The 20,358-nt window shown below is 49.5% G+C and overlaps 1 protein-coding gene across 1 annotated transcript in view; it reads left to right on the top strand.

Moving 5' to 3' along the window:
* XYLT1 (xylosyltransferase 1) overlaps positions 1-20,358 on the top strand; it is a 304,486-nt gene that overhangs the window by 149,265 nt on the left and 134,863 nt on the right. The window contains exon 3 of the mRNA XM_067706537.1: positions 15,552-16,062. Within this exon, the coding sequence (XP_067562638.1) occupies positions 15,552-16,062 (511 nt within the window). The remainder of the gene's footprint in view (positions 1-15,551; positions 16,063-20,358) is intronic.

The raw sequence follows: 20,358 nt of genomic DNA, 5'->3' as shown, positions 1-20,358 counted from the left end.
TTTTTTAAAAGCTTCTAGGTGATTCCAGTGGGCAGCAAAGATGAGAACCAGTGGGCTAAAACTCTGCCCATTCTCAGTGCCTCATGTTATCTGAGGGAAGAAGAATTGAGAACAAAAATTAAGGGGAGACGGCGGGTGGGGAACGCTAAAAAAATACTGAATGAAACAAACAGATTGCAAAGGGGATATTTACAGCCAGCCTGGTGCCGTTTTGTCAAACTTATAAACACAAAAATCAATATTACATACTGTATGTGGAAACATACAAATTTACTAAAGATATAGACACACAGATGTGAAGGGTAGAAGTGACCTCTGGGTTTGTTTTTTTTTTAAATTTATTAATTAATTTATTTCTTTTTGGCTGTGTTGGGTCTTCGTTGCTGTGAGAGGGCTTTCTCTAGTTGTGGCGAGCGGGAGCTACTCTTCATCGCGGTGCGCGGGCCTCTCACTATCGCGGCCTCTCTTGTTGCGGAGCACGGGCTCCAGACGCGCAGGCTCAGTAGTTGTGGCGCACGGGCTTAGTTGCTCCGCGGCATGTGGGATCTTCCCAGACCAGGGCTCGAACCCGTGTCCCCTGCATTGGCAGGCAGATTCTCAACCGCTGCGCCACCAGGGAAGCCCACCTCTGGGTTTTTGATAAAGGGGATTAAGTGATGAGAGGTGTTTCAACTGTATCTAAAGTTTTCTTCCTTTAAAGAGCTGAAAAAAGCATGGCAAGACTGGTACATGGGGGCGTTAGGTTATTTTTCTGTACTTTCAGTATGTTTCGAAATCTTTCATGATTAAATGATGATTCTATTAGAAATTTGATAAACATTTGCATTAAGAAACTATTTAGATCCATTTGAGAAAATGATGTAAAAACCATAATTTGACCACCTCACTTCCGAAGTTTAGCAACTTTTAAATGTCCCAGGCCACGGGCAGCCTTTTGATTGGGGAATGACGCAGGACAGTGGGGTGAGAGAGAAGGAAGAGATGGACAGACAGAGGGACAGAGAAAGGGCAGAGACCCACAGGTGGAGACAGCTTGACCCCCTGGGGGTGTGAATGAAGTCAAGGTCCTTATCATGCGAGGCTGTCCCAGCGAAGGTGAGTGCTCTCCACCTGACTTCTTCCGGGACTTGGAATTGTCCTGTTACTCCTGACGTGGACACCTCAAGCCTTGGCTACAAGCGGTAATTAATACAGGAAGGGGAAAGTCGGGGAGGCCCAGCCTGACCCTCATGAACTTCTCTGGCCATCCTGATGGAGCCGTCAGTGGCCTGGAGGTGGATGGAACCGGATGGTGCTGGGCAGCTGACCTCCGCGGGTCATCCTCCGCACAGAGAGTGAGCCCAGGGTGGATCTGAAGTTGCAGGCATGGCCGTCCCCAGAGAAACTGCCAGCCTTTTTCTAGGTGTTTCACTCCCAACAAGAAGAGCTCATTCCCAGACTGTGGCTCGAATGGGGCTGTTTTGGGAAGTGTCTCTGAGCTGAGGCTCCAGAGTCAGGCACTGTGGTTTAAATCCCCGATCTGTGTGGCCTTGAGCAAGTGTCTTTACCTCTCTGAGCCTCTGTTTACTCATTTGTCCAAAAGGATAGCCTACGACTAATAGGAGTATTATTTACAGCTGTGATTTGTGTTTTAGGCACTGTCCTACACGCTTTCCCAGCGATGACTTGTTGCATCCTCCTAGTAATTTTTTTGAGCTGGTTACAGCTGGGAAACCTGCCCCAAATCGCAGGGCTTTGAAATGGCACAGGGACCCAGGTCGTCCACTGCAGTGCTCATGGCCATGGCCGCTGGCAACACTGCCTCTTTGTAAAGCTGTTGGGAGCATTCAGCGAGAGACCACATGGAAAATGCTGCCCTAGCAGTGGTGCTGCGTCATGAAATCATGAACACCTGCTGTCAGCTAGGATTCTCGTAGTCTCAACTACAGGCGTGTGGATACAACAGGTAATATTCTGTTGTCTTCCTGAGGTCCAGCCAGGAGGGCAAAGTTCACAGGTGGCCTTGGTCCAACTTCGGACACTTCTGAGGCTATTGAGAGATGAGGCTGGGAAGTTAAGAGCACAAGGTTTGGAATCAGACCGGCCTGGGTTTGATCCCAGCCTTGCCCCTTCCTACTACCTGTGTGACGCTGGGTGAGTCACATGACCTCCTCTCTGGGCCTCAGTTTACTCTTAGGTCAAGTGAGGATGATAACATCCCGTATGTCAGAGATCAACGTGAAGGTCAACGGAGGGAATTTTGCAAAGTGTTAGGTAAGGTGCAGGCGCTCTCCCGTGTAGCGAGTGCCAGGTGGGATGGGATGAAGCAGACATACAGAACGGCAGGAGGTGGGATGAAGCAGGAAGCTGGGAAAGTGGGCAGGCCCTGCTTTACTGAGGCAGCTGCAATGACTCGGGCATTTGGCCTGTATGTAGTAGTCAGCGTGGGAGTCCCTGTCTTGCTGTCTTAAACTTTTCTGAAGTGAAAAATCCTGACGGGAGGAAAAGGAAAGTGACCCGCCCTGGGGCAGTCAGGCAGCCAGGAGACCCGAGGAGACCCTAGAGGGCTCCCCAGAAGCTGAGGACTCAGAAGGACTACTTAGAGATGTGTCCCGTCCAGAGAGAAGGCAGCCTGTCTTCAGAACCTCCGTACAGCTAGTTGCACTCTGTAAAGTTCACGGGAAGAGCCATCTAGTGGCCTGAACTACTGTGGTCCATTGGGTCTCCCAGAACCACCTTCTGCTGGGTCTGTTTCATGGGTCGTTTGAGGATAAAGGGGAGCTCCTTTGTCTGACTGCAGCCCGACTTGAGAAGTCAGGGCACGTCTGCCAGGAAAGATCCGCTGAACAGCTCCTTGAATAAGGAACTTGTCCAACAGCAAACCATCTCCCCAACCCAGATGGCACGTGTTCTGGGGGAGGAGTGTCACTCTCCAGGACAGGAGGGGCAAGAGGAAGCAGAAACAGCCCTTTTACCTGTCGCCTGGGCACCCAGCCTCTCTCCAGTTCCTCTTCTCGCTTTCCCAACTCTCTGGGGCCAGACAGACCTGGCTCTTCAACCTGCTTAGAGAACCTCTTCCAGCCTCAGTTCCCTCATCTTTAAAATGGGTGGATAAAAACATGTAAGAGATGCTCAGCATTGCATCCGCAGCACGTCCCGTCTATTTTTGTCTTTTTATTGAGTTGTTGGTAGGTTGGTTGTCTGTCTTGTTCTACTAGAATGTAAGTTTCACAGGAGCAGGCGTCGCTGTATCTTAGTGATAGACATAGCCCTGCTGCCAAGGACGGTGGCTGGCGTGTACTTGGCATTCAGTAAATACGCATGAATTGGTGCACCACAGAAAGTTACTCTAGCAGTTTGGGTGAAATGATGTTGATAACAGCTTCCATTGTCTGTGCTCTGAGCTGTGCTTTTGCACAAAGTCGGTATATCTTCTCATCAACCCTGTGAGGTTTAGATATCATTATACCCGTTTTACACAGGAAGGAACCAAGGCTCAGAGAGGTTAGCTAACTTTCCCAAGGTCACACAGCTAGAAAGGGGCAGGGCCAGGTTTCAAATCCAGAGGAGTGACCCCAGAGCATGCCCTTGTAACCCGCCAGCATGTCACAGTGGCCGTGATTGCCCATTGCCCCCTCTGACTCAGCACAGTTTGAGAGATGAACATCAGACACATCCCATCTGAAGGGAGTGACCAGAACTCTCCTTTGCGGGGAGAGAACAGGGCACACAAAAGTTAGTTGTGAGGAGGTTTTCCATCCTGAAGCTTGACAGAGAATGTCAGGGGCTCGTGGGCCGTGTGGCGGTGAATGGCATGTCCCATCACACAGCCCCCTCAGGCCAGGAGGCAGAAGCCGTTTTCCACAGCTGTTGAAGTGGGTACCACTGTCACCTCCATCCCCATGGCCCTCGACGGAGATGGCTGTTCTTCTCCATGTCACGCCAAACCCACACGTAAACAGGAAGTACCGGTGGGGCTCCTACAGTTGGCAGGGGGTAGGCCCGCAAAAAGGCAGCCTTCTTTGGGAACTTAGCCAGTGAAACCTTGCATGGAGGCCCCATCCCTGGTAGGTAGGGCCAAGGCAAACACACGCTCGTAAAGGAGATTTAGGGGGTGACAGCAGCACACTCATTTGTACCCCTGCATAATAAAGATGATTTATTGGGAGCTGCTGGGAAGCTCAGCTCTGAAATCACGTGGATGGTAATGTCAGGTGCCTTTCCCTTGTTTCCTCTCCCCACCCCAAATGGCTCTGGCTTTCAGATGGTATAAATTAATTGGGTTTGTATGCATGTATTTGTGCATATATATTTATTTATTTACAGGCGTCTTTCCTTATTTATATTGCTGCCTCCGTGAGCATTTACATTTCTTTAGAGACTTTGCAGTAATGAGCTTACAAGTGGGTCATTCATTACCCACTTGTGGCAGGGTGTGTGGGGAGTAGGGGACCCGGCAAATGCAAAGGATGAGTTTGATTCATCCACAGGAGGCCTGTTTGTCTCCTCAAGTGCCCCTTCCCCAGAGGACCTGGATGGGAGAACATCAAGCAGGAGATGCCGGTACCACGAGGGCTTCCAGGGACTTGGGGCAAGAGAAACATAGACAGTGTGCAGGGAAATAAAACCACAACAGATAGCACACTGAGGCCAGCGGGTACAAGGCTGGGGTTAGTCTCAAGTAACGGAGACAAGGCAGCGGCGCAAGAGGACTTTACACCAAGGACTCAAGTTGTTCAAGTAACCCTCTGCCTGCTGACCCTCTCTCCGCGCTTAAAGATTTCAGCCCACTTAGTGGTTGCTCTCTTCCAGGGTCTTTGGTGGAGGTGGTGTCACCCCCTAGGGGTCATTTTGGGTACACGTCGGACGCTCCTCCAAGCCTGGATGTTAACAGCCTGAGGGAGTAGAGTGTAGCTTTTATAGCCATGCTGTGTGATTTGGAGCATGTTACTTAACCTCTCTGTGCCTCCATACATTCATTCACCTGTAAAATGTGGATACTAATAGTACCTACCCAAAAGAGTTGTTCTGGGATTCTTTTTCAGCTGTGTTGAGGTATGATTGACAAATAAAATTGTAAGATATTTAAAGTGTGCAATGTAAGGAACTCAGTGGGAACCCCACTGAGTTCATTAACAAATGGTTCTGGGATTTTTAAAGATAATCTGTGTCAAGTGTTAGCGCAGTTCTTGGAATAAACGTTCTATAAGTGTTAGCTGTGCTCGTTGTTGTTACCAAGTTTGGTTGTGCTGGGCTCGCCTGCCCGTGATGCCCTTGTCTGCCTCATGAACATGCTCTTTCTTCTCAAAACTGGGCAGGAAAACTGCTTTCTCTGTGAAAGGCTCCTTTACTCTCCTTGGACCCCGGACCACGTTAGGTTCCAACTCTTGATGAAACCCTTGGCACTCATTCATCGCCCCCCTGCCCGCCTTCACTCCCGCCCTGTATTGGAATAATGTATGTCCACACCCACTCCCCTGTCCTGTGTCTGAACTCCAGCAACAGCAGGAAGCATGTCTTAATTCACTTTCCTATCCTTTGCCTCCGCCGTGCCTGGTAGGTACATAGAGTGAATAAATCAGTGCTTCTCAACCCTATTGGACCCAACCCCTCTTCCTGCAAAAAATCTTTGAAAATGTTCCTTTTGTCTCTCATGAAATGAAATCCATACTTGTTATAACCTACTTACACTCACAACTCTGAAACGTATCACTATACTGCCCTGATAATAATATAACGAATATATAAAAGTAATTTAAAATAAAAACAATGTGTATTTCATTCTGTAAGTGATCAGGCACAACACCGCCAGACTAGCACCTCCCAAACTGTAATGTGCAGATGAACCCCCTGGGGGTCTTGTTAAAATGCAGATGCAGTGGGTCCAGGTGGGGGCCTGAGATCCTGCATTTCTAACAAACTCCCAGGGATGCTGATGCTGCCGGCTGACGAGCCTCACTTTGAGTGTCGAGGGCCTGGAAGACACATGGAAAGTTCCCGTGCTGGATGTTGAATCATCAAGAATTACAGTTACACACAGCTTGCATGGCTGTTGATGATAGGATTTTTTTGAAATCGTACTAAAATTCTGTATGATGTAGGATCTCCCCTTGAGTTAAAGGTAGTTACTTTCCTAGAAAATTCAGTTACATTAAAAGCATTCAAAAGTGCTCTGTCATACGTAAATTTGTATTAGGTTCCTGACCTGCAAAATGAAAGATGAGTTGTTCACCCACGTGACATGTAGAGACATTCAGAAGTCCTGCAGGATGTGAGACACTTCCCTACTGCTTTGGGAACATGCATTGCCAGGGATCTGGTGTCCTGCCACCAGTCTCTTCCAGGAGCGACCCCCGGTCATTGTGGCAACCAAAATGGCATCACATGTTTTCAGAACACCCCGTGGGGGGCGGTCCCACTTCCATGGAAGACTCTGGAATTAAAGGATTCATTAAGGGCTCTGAGGTCTTTGAGGCAAGGCTCTGAAGTTGAGTTCGTTGAAGATCCTGGGTCCTTGGTTTCGAGCAGGCTCGCGGCATGCGGGTGGGTAAGGGGACCTGGGCCAGGCTGGACGAGAGCTGTGATGATCTGTCCCCAAATGTCCATAATATCATAGTTAAGAAAGTCCGTCTTAGAGGAATCCAGAAGGCTTTGTTGTTGAAGCAAGGCTGGGTTGTTCATTGTCACTGTCACTGTCACATCCTCCTGGTGGGCTGCAAGGACAGCGTGGGTCAAGTCTGGACTCCTGTGCTGAGGCCCCAAAGACGCGGCATTATGGGGTTGAGGTCCAGACCATGTGGCCTTGGGCAGTGTCAGAGATAAACAAGACCGTAAGGACAGATTTTGATCTGCAAAGTACTGTTGCACTAGGGGGAAGGGTCCAGTGTGAACTGAACTCCACTGTGATTTGTACAGCGTGACTGGGTCTTTTAAAGGGAGCACGAGGGAATAGTGCGGGGGTGAGCAGGGGCTCAGTAGAGTCAGGGAAGTGAAAAATGACAGAAAGCAGAAAGGGGGGGCTCTGTCCCCAGGAAACTCATCTGGGTTTGCTGACTGGCGCTTCTCCAGGTTAGTCCTCTTCCCTCCCACAAAGGCTGGGACGGATGCTGGGGCCCTGTCGTCGGGGGTTGGCTGGAGCAAACTAGATTCTATTAGCAGCCTTGAGTTTTCTCAGGCAGGCGCTATGCGGGGGGCTCATGTCATGCAAGAGCTGTGTCCTTGAAATGTCAGAAACTATGTTAGTGTTTGCTCAAGTCTACAGGCCAAGGTTGAGACCTGGTTGAGGAGGGGCTCGGAGGGGCTGGGCTAGAGTTTGGTCAAAGGGGAAATCTTTGCCAGCAGGTCACTCTCCCCCCAAGAGGGTGGGCCAGGGCTTCAGGGTTCTGCCTCTTTCTAGATAAAAGTAGTTATCAGCACCCCATTTCCAGTTGCCCTAGATTTCTATCTGTGTGTGTGTATTTATTGTGTGTGAGAGTAAAATGTAACTCCACAGGCTTGGTGTATAGGGAAGGACCCAACTTAAAAAGGCCCTCAACTTTTTATTTCCTCAATGAGTAGATATTTCGGATGACAAGTATTTCAGCAATTCTCAAACTTGGTGGTCTCCATGGACCCCCTTATATTTTCAAACATTATTTCAGACCCCCAAAGAGCTTTTGTTTATGTAGGTTATATCTATCAGTTATTTGCTATATATTGAAATTGAAACTAGGGCATTCTTAAAATGGTTATTTATTGATTTACTTAAATTAACCGGGCTTCCCTGGTGGCGCAGTGGTTGAGAGTTCGCCTGCCGATGCAGGGGACACGGGTTCGTGCCCCGGTCCGGGAAGATCCCACATGCCGCGGAGCGGCTGGCCCCGTGAGCCATGGCCGCCGAGCCTGCGCGTCCGGAGCCTGTGCTCCGCAACGGGAGAGGCCGCAACAGTGAGAGGCCCGCATACAGCAAAAAAAAAAAAAAAAAAAAAAAAAAAAAAATTAACCATAACCCGTTACCTATCAATATAAGTAAAAAATTTTATGAAAAATGCATATGTTTTGTACAACAAAAGCAAATTTTGTGAAAAGAGGCATTGTAATATCTGGCTTAATAGAAGACAGCTGGATTCTCACATTTGCTTCTGCTTTCAATCTGTTGCGATTTCACACATCATGGAGCCTCTACAAACTCCACTGTGTGCTTGTGTGAGAGGATGAATGAGAAAAAGGAAAATAACATCTTCAAATTATGATGGAAATGGTGACCTTGAAGATCCCCTGAAAGGGTCCCCCAGGAGTCCCCAGAGCACACTTTGAGATCTACCTCATTAGATCATCACAGTAAGCATTAATTCCAGTTAAATCAATTGTAGCTAACATTTATTAAGTTCTAGGCTTTGTGTTAAGTGCTTTACACGTATTTAACTCTTTGAGCTGTTGTAAAAGCCCGGTTAGGTAGGTACTGGTTATTATGCCCATTTTACAGAGAGGGAGACTGAGGCTCTCAAAGGTAGGTACTGTGCCCCGGGTCACTCAGTGAGCAAGTGGCAGAGGCCGGGTGGATCTGAACGCACTTCACCTCCCGACCCTGCCTTTCCAAATGATTTAGGTCTGCTCCTCAAATGATGGGGTGCCAGGTAAAAATGTTGATTGAGGGCTGAGTACATATCAAGCCTCATGCTAATTGTTCTGTTGTTAACTAGAATTAAATATGAGTGTGCCCTATTATTTAATCTCTCCTGCACCTTTGCAAAGTAGGTCTTCCTACCCCTTTTTTTTTTGTAGATGAGAAAACTGAGGCTGTGTGAGGCTAAGCTTCTTCCTCTGTATCTCAGGGTTAAGGGGCAGAGGCTGGATTCCAAGCCAGCTCTATCCATCCAGCTCCCTCCCTCCTCACCCCATGCTGGGCGTCCCGTTAACATGACTAAATCTGCTAAATTATACCAGGCTTATTATTGAGGGTTCTGTTAAAGCCTGGCCTGCCCGTGCCCAGCAAAGACCACGGGTTTCTAAGCTCTGGCCAGCCCTGCCACTTTTTGTGCATGCAAATGAGCCAGGCGGGTGGGCGCCGGGCCTCTGTGAGGTCTATTTGCATTGGCAGCCCGGTAATTGCATGTCCTAATTGGGTGCAGCCATGCACACTGCGCCTCCTCCATTCCACTGCCCTGGCACAGAAGTCCTTCTGGAAGCAGGTGTGGGCTTCTCCCCCATGTGCCCCTCTCAATGGCCTTGATCACCTTGGTGATTGGAATGAAGCCTTGGACACTGAGTTCAACAGCAAACAGCTACTCAGCTGGCAGTGTGTCCACATGGCACAAAAGAAAGCCCTAAACGGGTCATGATGAGTGAGCAGGTGGGACAGGCGCCCTCACGCCTGCACAGCGCACCTGGCCGGGGCTCCCCTCTGACACCATCTCTATTCCTCATAGCTGCAGAGAGGCGGTGCAGTGTTGGCGGGTGTGGCCTCTGGACCCCAACTGCCTGGGTTTGAATCCTGGTTCCTCCACTTCCTAGATCTGGATTTAGTCACTTAACTTCTCTGAACCTTCATGATCCCATCCAAAAAATGGGGAGAATAACATAGCATCTCCTTCATAGGGTCCTCATGGGGATCAAATGAACTAGTCTCTGCAGAGGGCTTGGGAACAGAGCCTGGGGCAGAGCCAGCACTGTATGCATATTTTCTAATAGATGCATGTTTCGTAAGCACCTTGCACGTGTCAATCACTGTGTCCTGTGCTTCGTCTGTTCTCTCAGTTCCAGGGAGTTAGATGCCAGCCTCAGCCCCTGGGATGGATGAGGACGTCAGGGTGCAGGGAGATGAAATGGTCGGTCCCAGATCAAAGAGCTGCTGGAGAAAATGATCACAGGATGAGGCAGGGGGAGAAGACGATGCACTTAGGAGCGTCCATCTATCCCTCAGTCCCTGGTCTCTTAAAATCCATCAGTTATTTCTCAATGATCTGAAATGGCAGAGCTTTGTTCATCGATTGTATCGATTAACGGTTAATTCAGAGAATGTTCAGCAGCACACACACAGGACCTGTCATTTTACAGATGAGAAAATCTGATGGTCGCTAAAGCAAGACAAGTACCCAGGTCTCCTCCTTTCTTGTTCGGTGTTCTTTCTACACAAAAATAAGAGCAAAGGTTTATCAATGAGTGGAGAGTTTGAAAACACAGCAGCCCACCTCCACCCCTCGGAAACAGGACCTGGGTACAGGGGAGGAGGTTGGGCCGATTCAGTTGATCAAGTGAGGAGAGATCCATCCTGAAGTCTGAACGTTAGAGAACCAGGAAGGACAGAGCAGACCCAGGCGTCTCTGAAACAGCAGCCTGGGTCCTGTAACCTGCCTCTCGAAGCGATCTTGTGCTTGGCATATTTCTACCTGATTGAAATTGACTCTAAACATGCCCAAGGTTGCATGGGAATAGAGGACATTATTGCATTTAATTATTTCTCCAGAATAAAAATGGATTCTAGCAACAGCTTAGGGGTAAGGCAACAGCAGAGCAATTAGAGTTTTGGAGCTCGCATGCAAACATTTGAATGTGCAATCATTGCAATAAGTACATTAAAATAAAATAAGTCGAAGGGTTGCATTTGCATAAATAACCCAAGGTGAGAGTGTTGGGTTGCTTAAGAATAAAGGGGACACAGCTAGCGATCGTAATGAAGAAATACTAACTGATCGGTCCTCCAGGTGGAGACCATCAGGGGTGAGGTGGTGGAGGCCCAGTGTTGATTAGTAGGGAAACTTCTTTGCTCATTGTTTCTCCTGCTTTGGGTGTGGTGGGCACATTCTGGACGTCTTGACATACATTCATCCTCACCAAATACCCATGACATAAGTATTATTTTCACACCCCCATTTTCCAGATGAGGAAACTGAGGCATGCAGAATTTGAGTCATGTCATTTCTAGCATCACATTCATTCCTTGGTCAGGTTATTTAACCTCCCTGTGCCTTACTTTCCTCCCCTTCATTAGGACTCATGCTGTTGCTTCACTGGGCATTCGAGAGGATTAGAGACACAAGGTGCGTGAAGGGCCAGAGTATGAGGGGACATGGGTGCTGAGGATATGATAGTCATCTCGCGTGTATTTGCCTGGAAACCTCCCAAGATTGGTTTTTACAGGGAAGGGAGCCTGGGTTTGGATGTCTGGATCTTGATTCTCCAGGGGAAGAAGAGAAAAGCTGAGACCCGTTTGCCTCTTGGCGAGCAGGTGAAGAGTTAGAGGGAAGGTAAGGTGATATCTCATGCCCATCGAGGGATGGATGGATAAAGAAAATGTGACATAGACGTACAATGGAATATTATTCAGTCTTGAAAAAGAAGGAAATCCTGCCGTATGTGATGCCATGGATGAACCTGGAGGGTGTGATGCTGAGTGAAATAAGCCAGACAGACAAAGACAAACGCTGCTTGATCCACTTACATGAGAATCTAAAACAGCCAGACTCAGAAATTCGGAGAGTAGAATGGTGGTTGCCAGGGGTTGGGGGAGGGGAAATGAGGAATTGCTAATCAACAGGCATAAAGTCTCACTTACGCAGGATGAATACATTTTAGAGATATGCTGTACTACCTTGTGTCTGTAGGTAGCAATACTGTATTGTGCACTTAAAACGTTTGTTAAGAGGGTAGAGCTCATGTTACGTGTTCTTGCCACGATAAAATAAAATGTACAAGAAAAGAAAGAAAACTGTGGAGGGAAGGTGTAGGAGAACTCATCAGCTATTGTAGGAAGCAACCCTGACTCAGCGTGACAGATCATCCCAGGCCTCTGGGTGATGCCTGGTTCTCACTGACTATGGCTCAGTGGCTTTTCTGGAAGCTATCGAATATCTGTGAGCTCTTCATTCCAGAAGACAAAATATTGCCCTTTTCTCTTACACTCGAATCTTTTGATTGGCAGCTGAGTAGCACCTGGGGCCAGGCGGAAGGCCAAGGGGCCACCGTGAGCTCACCATCCCCATCGCGGGGGTGTCTCTAAGTAGACGACGCTTATTAATCAGGAGTCCTGTTAGAATTGATGGTGGCGCCTGGTCCTGATATCACAAATTAACCAGAGGAGCCAGCCGTTCTCTGATGGCCACATTAGCTTCGTTGATTGCAGTGCTTCCTGCGACTGGTGTTGCTTGGAGAACTTCTGCCAGAAGGTGGTAGATAGAGAACGTGAGCTTTTGAAATTAGTGGTTTTATGGAGGTTTTCTGCTTGGGGGACAAACTGGTGATCATCAGTTCATGATGAGGAAAGAGAACAACCCGGGAACAGTACTGAGGATGTGTTTGATGAGAGAGGATGCAGATGGCTGTGAGGGCAGAGGCCTTTCTGCTCAACTCTCTGCCTTCTTGTTAACTTCTAGAAAACGGGCTTAGGGACAGAATTTAAATTCTTGTTCTCAGGCAGCAGGAGTCATCGAACTGATTTTCCAACCGTTAGAGGCAAAAAATGATAATAAACTGGCTTCTGTATCTGAGGGCAGCTAAGAGGAAGAAAGCAGATCAGGTTGGCTCCTGTATTAATCAGGATGAGCTAGACTATGCTGCGGTAACAAAGATCCCCAAACCTCAGTGACAGCAGCAGAGGTTTATTCTGCCCATGGAGGGTTGGTGGAGTCTATCCTCCACCCTGGCCTCACTCAGGAATGCAGGGCCTTCACCATCAGGAGTGTGGCTGGATGCTATGGGGGAAGGAGGGACATGGCAAACTGTGCCCTGGCCCGAGTCACTGGTCTTGGCCACGGCAGGTTGATTGGCTGTGCCTCATTTGCAGGGGATGGGAAGTACAATTGTGTCATGTGCCTAGAAGGAAGAGAACTGGAATATTTGTCAAGGGCTTTATTGAATACCATCCCCCCATCCAGCTCCATCCCAGCCTAGGCTAATATGAGCAAAGAGAGAGATACGCCATCCATTCCCCCACAGAGAGGGGGGAGCTAAATGCTCCTCCCTTGACCTCTCAGCCAAACAGAAGAGGCACGAAACTATAGCAAGTTTTAGAATTAAACGGGTACGCGTTCACAGCCTCCCCTAAATGATGTCGGGCAAATCACTGAACATCCCCAAGTCCCCCTTGTCCCTCTTTTGTAAGATGGGGGAATGGTAATACCTGTCTTGAAAGTTACTTCTGAAGGTTAAACATGGAAGGGCTTGGCACAGTGCCTGGCACTTGATACGTGCCCGTGCCTGAGAGTGTTAAAGCAACAAGCCTGACGCCTCTTTCTGTAAAATAGTGAGGAGGGTACCCCTTATGGGACGACTGTTGGTATCCAGTAAGTAATACCTGTGTGTCGTTTGCATATGGTGCCTGCTGACAGCGAGTGCTCAGAAAGTGCATCTGAGAGGCTGCTTGGGATTCTTCAAGGGCCTCTGGACAGAAAGAAGGGAAAAGAGGAATATCAGTGTGGTTTGTTTATAAGAACAGAGGAGCGGCCCCTCACTGAGGGGGATTTCTTGCAAGATACGTGGAGAGGTAAGAAAGACTGGAAACGGGTGTCAGAACCAGAAGTTCCCCTTCACAGACCAGCATGTAATAGCAGCTCCTGTGTATGACCAGTAGCCACTCCAGGACCCGTCACAGACTCCACTCTCCCTCGGCCTCTCCTTGTTTCCTTCTTCCTACCCATTGCCTCTCAGCTCCTGCCACCTCAAGCTCCTGGTGCTTCGTAGCCCCTCCTTACTGTCCTCTCCCTCTCTGTGACTCCCTGCCACCTAATGGCCACTGACCAGCCTTGACACGGCTATTTGGAGATGACATGCCTATCCCAGATCCATTTAGCTGGGTGGGAGTGGCTGGGAAGGGAGCCAGGCTACAGTGCTTAAGGGGACAGAGTGATGGGGATCAGAAGGGCTCTGTGGCTTCCCGGAAGTGGCTGGTGGAGCTGGTAGCCTAGGGCATGGGGTCTGCAGTCTATCTGGCTTGAATCCCAGCTTCACCACCAACCAGCTGAGTTACCTTGGATAAGTCACTGATGCCCAGTACCTGCAAAATGAGAATAAAAGTAACATCAACTTACAGAATGGCCACGAGGTATCTTAGTGTAGTCTTCATTCTTACGGCCTCTTGAAATTGGTGCTTGATGCTAGGGGAGATGGGACAAAGGCAAGAAGAGGGCAGACACGTTGCTGGGCCAAATGGGGACATTGGAGACAAGGGCAGTCAAACCAAGCCCGGGAGAACCTTCTAAACTCACAGTTCTTGGAGAGCTGGGGTCTGCACACTTTTTCTTAAAGGGCCAGCTAGAAATATTTTAAGCTTTGCAGACCAGTCTCCATGGCAACCGCTCACCTCTGCTGTTGTGGCAGGAAAGCAGCCATAGACAGTCCATAAATGAACAGGCGTGGCTGTGTTTCAATAAAACTTTATTTACAAAAACAAATGGCGGGCAGGATTTGGTTCGGGGAGGGCAGTAGTTTGCAGAACTGCTGAAGGAGGAGCCACGCTCAGTGTCAGCTGCACGTCAGCCGATCCTGGGCACCAGCACTACCGCCACTGCTCTCCACCACCCTCTTCCTTGAGAACCTTTAATTGGCACATTCAGGAAAACGCACAAGGATGTCTGTCCTCAGAATTGCTACTCATTGCCAGTGTGTTTCTAGAGCAATGGGTGTAGATTTATGGAGTCAATTAGCGTTCTCTGTGGCCTCTGTGTCCCCTCTGACTAGCTTTGGGACAGTGGATTCTCTTTCAGGTTAAGGCCTTGATAATGGGCTCTAAGCAAAAGCAATGTGTTTTGGAAGTGATGCAGGATGGTAGTTGACCAGTGCATTTGATCCGAGATCAAAATGGCCAGGGCCCACCTACCCATGGAGAAGCTGAGTTTGGGGTGCCCGCCTTCCCAGAAAGACTCATTTTCTCCAGAATGATTCTTGGCCTTTCTCTTGACACCCTGCCCCCCCACCCCGTGACTTAATCAGTTCTGCTCTAGGTACAGACATCAAGAGTCAAAGCTCAAACATAAGACTGTCACAAGTTTTCATCCCCCTGGGACCCACTGTAGGATCCTTGCATAGGATTGTCCTATAAAGGGCATATTCCCCTCAAGATAGCCGGTGATGCCTCCCCCTCAGAATTCACTATGGCACGGTCTGATTTCTCTTACGGGCATAGATCTACGAGCATGTCCTAAAGGCAATGTAAATTATATACTAGCCTACCAATATTTTCTCCCCTTAGAGCTTTATTATGGCATTTCTAGCCATTAAATAAACCATCACAGTGCTTGCTGCTAGAATTTAAACAGGAAGCTTGGAACAAACTGTCCAGATTCCAGTAGCAGAGACAACCAAGGAGACTTATATGAAAAGGGGGTGTGGTTAATAACAAGCATTGAGGATCATAGTCGTAGCACGTTAGAGCTTGCAAAAGCTTTATTTTCTAGTTGGAACATCTTCTATTTCCAGGTTGGGAAACTGAGGTTCAAAGAGAAAAACCTAACATGAAGTCTAACATTAAGCTCGTAGCAAAGGCAGGGCGTGGAACCAGGGCCCAGACTTCCAAGCCTACGTGCCCCACCCTCCAGGGCCTGCTTAGCGTGATGGCAAAGTCAAGTTTCTCTTCTGTGTTTCCTTCCTGTCTTCTCCAGGATGGCTACTTCTCTCACCGGCCAAAAGAGAAAGTGCGAACAGACAGCAACAATGAGAACTCTGTACCCAAGGATTTTGAGAACGTGGACAACAGCAACTTCGCACCCAGGACTCAAAAGCAAAAGCACCAGCCCGAGTTGACGAAGAAGCCCCCGAGAGGACAGAAGGAGCTTCTGAAGAGGAAGCTGGGGCAGGAGGAGAAGGGGAAGGGGCATCTGTCCCCAGGGAAAGGTGCCAACGAGGTGCTGCCTCCTGGTGCGAGAGCCCCGGTCAATGGCAGCCGAGGGAAGGATGCCCCCAGACAGCCCCATGCCCGGAAGAGTGGGGGCAGCTCCCCCGAGATCAAGTCTGACCGGCCCCTCAAGTGTGACATCTCGGGTAAGGAGGCCATCTCCGCCCTGTCCCGCTCCAAGTCCAAGCACTGCCGCCGGGAGATCGGGGAGACCTACTGCCGCCACAAGCTTGGGCTGCTGATGCCCGAGAAGGTCACTCGGTTCTGCCCCCTCGAAGGTAAGTCCCAGCCCCGTTCTGCTCACATTCTCAGACCTTCTCAGAATAACCGCCCTAGTTTTCAAACCCCAGATGAAGACAGGAGATCTTTTGTTTTGGGCCTCCCTGAATTCAGAAGTCTCGTGTGAGAAAAGTTTCGCAAAATCAAATTACCTTTTGTTACAGCTTTAACCTGTCGCTTTGGTGGCCAAGGATAAAGTACAGTGCAGTCGGGGCTAATGTGGAAGTCGTAGGAGGCAGTGGTATTGATATGGTTTGTTTTCTGTCTCAGCAGAGTATTGGGATTAAAATTGACACCAATGTTACTGTAATTGAATAAGATTTGAAAGGTTTCTAGTTGGTTGCATTGACATTGGAGGCTCTGGAAAACATCCTTCCCATTTTCCTCCACCTAAAATTCCTTCCTTCCTTATTTTCTCCCTCCTTCCCGTCTTCTGTCTCCCTCCCTCCCTCCTGCCCTGTGCTGGGCCCTGTTCTCTGTGCTGATGACCAGTGATAAATCAGACCTCTTGCTGCGATGCAGTGCGAGTCAGAGCTGTAACAGCGGCGTTCACAAGCACAGGGGAGGGTCCTCAGAAACTGGGGGGGGACAGTTTTGCACAGGTGAGGCATCACCGTGCATCTCTGCATCTCACCTCACGCCTCTGACACGTATTCCTTGCTGGCAGGTTTCACCTTTTCCAGTGCGTGTGAAAGGGGGGTAATAACAATTACCAAGTGCTCACTGTGTCCCGGGCACAGCACGGGCACTTTGCATTCAATCAGCTCATCTCACCCACCGCCCAGTGAGGCTAGCACCGTCATCGTGAGCATAACTTTTTTACACGTGAGAGACGTAAAACAACTTCCCTAAGGTCACGTGGCTTGTAAGTGGCCTTACAAGCCTGCAGGTAGAGACATCCTGAGATAGAGATATTGCCATCCTGGGTTAGGTCATATTTTGTCAAGATCCCTTCTTAAAAAAAAAAAATATGTTATGGCAGAAAATTTCAAACCCACCGCAGAGTAGGGAGAACCTTCATGTTCCCATCGTCTGGCTACAGTTAACTCGTGGTGGTCACTACTGTTTCACCCATGTACCCTCATCCCCACATAAGCTCGTTGTGAGCCAGTAGATTTATTTTTCCTTGCAGAAGACGTTACATCCCAAATAGTTTGTGAATTAGTTCGTCCAGTGGTTTTCTCCATGCAGAGGGCGGACTGCATCCAAAAGACACTTTCTACAAAGAAAGAGCCAGTGTCATTGGGAACAGACAGGGAGGGATGCATTTGAAATGGAGAGATTGTGTTCTAGTGGAGTTCAGCCATGAACTGATAGGAAAAGCCCTTTCCGCTCGCTGGTTCCGTCTTCCTTATGTGTCCAGGGAGTGCCCTGCATTAAATACTCGAAGGGTCTTCCCACTTGGTCTTCCCTTGCGGCCCATTTCCCAATTTGCTCTTGGTCACCCCTCATTCTCATTGGCCATAATCAGTGCAAGGGGTACCCCGCTATCCCTCACTAAATGGTCAAGCGTTCAAAATACCTCCTTGTTGCTTCTGAATTCAAATAACACCAAATGCTTTAGTTCACTCTCAAGTGGAGAGAGAAGGTCCCCGACCATGGGACAACCCAGAGGTCCTGAGGGCAGGGGTTGGGGGAGGACACGTGGAAAGACCTGCATGGGGCAGGGACAGGGTCCACGCGTGGAAGAGGAATGGGTCCATGGTCCCAGTGGCTGGGTCCGCCTCTTTGTCGAGACAGAAGGTCAGAGCATCAGGAAAGGTGACAACAGAGCTGGACCAAGAGGCAGGGTGGGGGCAGGGGGCTCTCAGTTCCCCCAACATTGGAGGATTTGGAAGCCAGGCAGGAAGATGCCTAGTGCTTCCTCAATCCCCCATCTCTCTCGAGAGAAGGATGTGCATGGTAAGAATGGCTCCCAAGGAAAAGGGGACTAGATCACCCCTAGAGAAATCCTAATTCCGTCTCTCCACTGGACAGGTAAGAAACGAGGTCCATAGAGGAGAGGAGACTTATCAACGAGGTCACCTAATCAGTTAGAGGCTGAACTTGGGCTAAAATTCAGGCCTCCTCATCTCTCACACATGCTTCTCTGTTGACCGCTGGTCACAGAACGGAGGGTGTGGCTCAGGTGGGGGATGGCCACGTGGGTAAGTGTGTAAAGAGGCTTGGAGGTGTCCACGGCAAGCCCTTCACGTGGCCCTCTGGGTGGGGTGCAGTGGGGACAGCTTCAACTCATTACTCAAGTTCATCTGTATTTTTTAAGTTTTCTGTTGGAAACATGTATCTGTACTATACTCTCTTTTCAATAGCAAGGTCTAAAAAGAAAAGGTTTGCTTCTCTCTTGCATTTTAAACCTTGTCTAAGCAGTCCCGGGGTCCCCGTCATACTCTTGACACGACTTGGCAGATGGTGGCAGAATAAATAAGTGGAGATGTTTCCAAAATCTTTTTCTTAGCCAGTGCATGGCCTGGCGGAGGCCTGAGCTGAATGTCTTTCCATGAGAATGACAGTGGGTCCTCGCTGTGTACCAAGGGTCAACACACTTTTTCTGTAAAGGGCCAGAGTAAATATTTGAGGCTTTGTAGGCTGTGCAGTCTCTGTCGCAACTCCTCAACTCTGCCATTATATCTCAAAAACAGCCAGGACAATAGATACGCAAATGCGCTTGGTTATTCCAATAAAACTCAATTTACAAAAACAGGCTGTGGGTGGGATGTGGCCCATGGGCCATAGTGTGCTGATCCCTGCAAGGTACCAGTTCTGTGTAGTAATACCTCCAGCACTGTGCCTCCCATCCCACTGTATCCTCACACCAGCCCTATGAGGTCGGTCTCTTATCGACCCGTTTAATGGATGATGAAATGGGGGCTCAACGAGGTTTAGTCCTTGGTCACAGGTGCATGGCTAGTAGATGGCAGGGCTGGTATCGTATCGCAGGAATACAGAGCCTGAGTCCTCCCGAGAGCCTTTCCCTCTTCAGGAGGCAGAAGGTTTCACTTTAGCCTAAACGGTCCGAGCTTGGGGATGTCCTGAGCCCGCAGGCTGTCTCTCTCCACCATCAGTACAGTTGCAAGGAGAAGGGTGGGTGTTGATGGGGGAGCGAGCGGGCTGATGTGGCCTGTCCTGGTCCCGCTGAGACACCTCCAGCATGGCTGTGCAGCCTGGGGGATTCCCTGTGGCCTCTGCTGTGTCCGCCAAAGTGGCACACCCTCCAGGGAGCTGGGAGCTGGGTAATAAGATGGGTGTCTGAGCCTTGGCACACCAGCCCGGGCAGTGCCTTCATTTACTGCACCACAGCCTTCCCCTTTTGCAATAAATTCTCTGTGAATAGACTAATTGCAAAATAACCCTAATTGGGTAGTTATCAACGAACAACTTCCCGTGGAACAAAACAGCTTACAATTAATAGCATTTAAACCGTAAACTATTCTTCTGCAGAAAGCTAAGATGTAATTACACCCCATACGGAGATCGCGTTCCCTTTCTGGAAACCATGACAGCCGGATTTCCCTCCGCTCAGGAGGGATTTGAGCTCCAGCTCTGAGGGCAGTGAGGAAGCCAAGTGGGGAGGGGAGGGGAGGGGAAGTAGGTATGTGTGTAAACAGACAGACACGTACACTTCCGCACGCAGATGTACGCACTGTTTGTCATTTTGCCGAACTCAGCGTCACCCAGACTTCAGCTGACAGGATGCCGGAAGTTGAATATCCCTAAGGACACAATTCCTCATGGCTTGAAGTCTGAAAAGTTACGAGGGGATCGATGTGAAATGTTGGCTTGCTGAAGGGCTCCTCCTCCGATCCCCATGCCTCCAGTCCCCGCGGCCCAGCACCTTCAGGGAAAAGGAAGAGTCTAGAACCCCCGGATTGGTGTGCTCTGCACGGATACCTTGCCCCTGTGACTCATCTGCTTCACTGCCAGCCTCTGGGAGGAAGCAGTTGGAAAGGTGACATGTTTTCAGGAGGAAAACGCGGATCTGCGGACCATCTACTCACAGCCCCCAGGAGTGAGATGCGGTGAGGTCAGGCGGGGTCCTCTACCCCATCGGCCCCCAAGCCTGGCCTCCGAGCAGGTTGTTTCTAATCCCGCAGCGCCCCTCTTTCCTCCCAGAGCCCCCCGTGCTCACTGCAGCCGCCAAGCCACCGGACCCCACCCCCGCCCACGTTCCCCACCCAGGTGGCCCAGCCCCCAGTGGCCCCCCTTACCTCCCACAGTTGCCTAGGCCTCCTGTCCCTTCCTTAGGCTCCAGAATCACCCAAGAGCCTCCAGGCACTCCAACCGGACCTCCCAGAGTT

The sequence above is a fragment of the Pseudorca crassidens genome, chromosome 15 (genome assembly GCF_039906515.1).
Source record: "Pseudorca crassidens isolate mPseCra1 chromosome 15, mPseCra1.hap1, whole genome shotgun sequence".
Taxonomy (NCBI): Eukaryota; Metazoa; Chordata; class Mammalia; order Artiodactyla; family Delphinidae; genus Pseudorca; species Pseudorca crassidens.
This window is presented reverse-complemented; position numbering and strand designations above follow the sequence as displayed.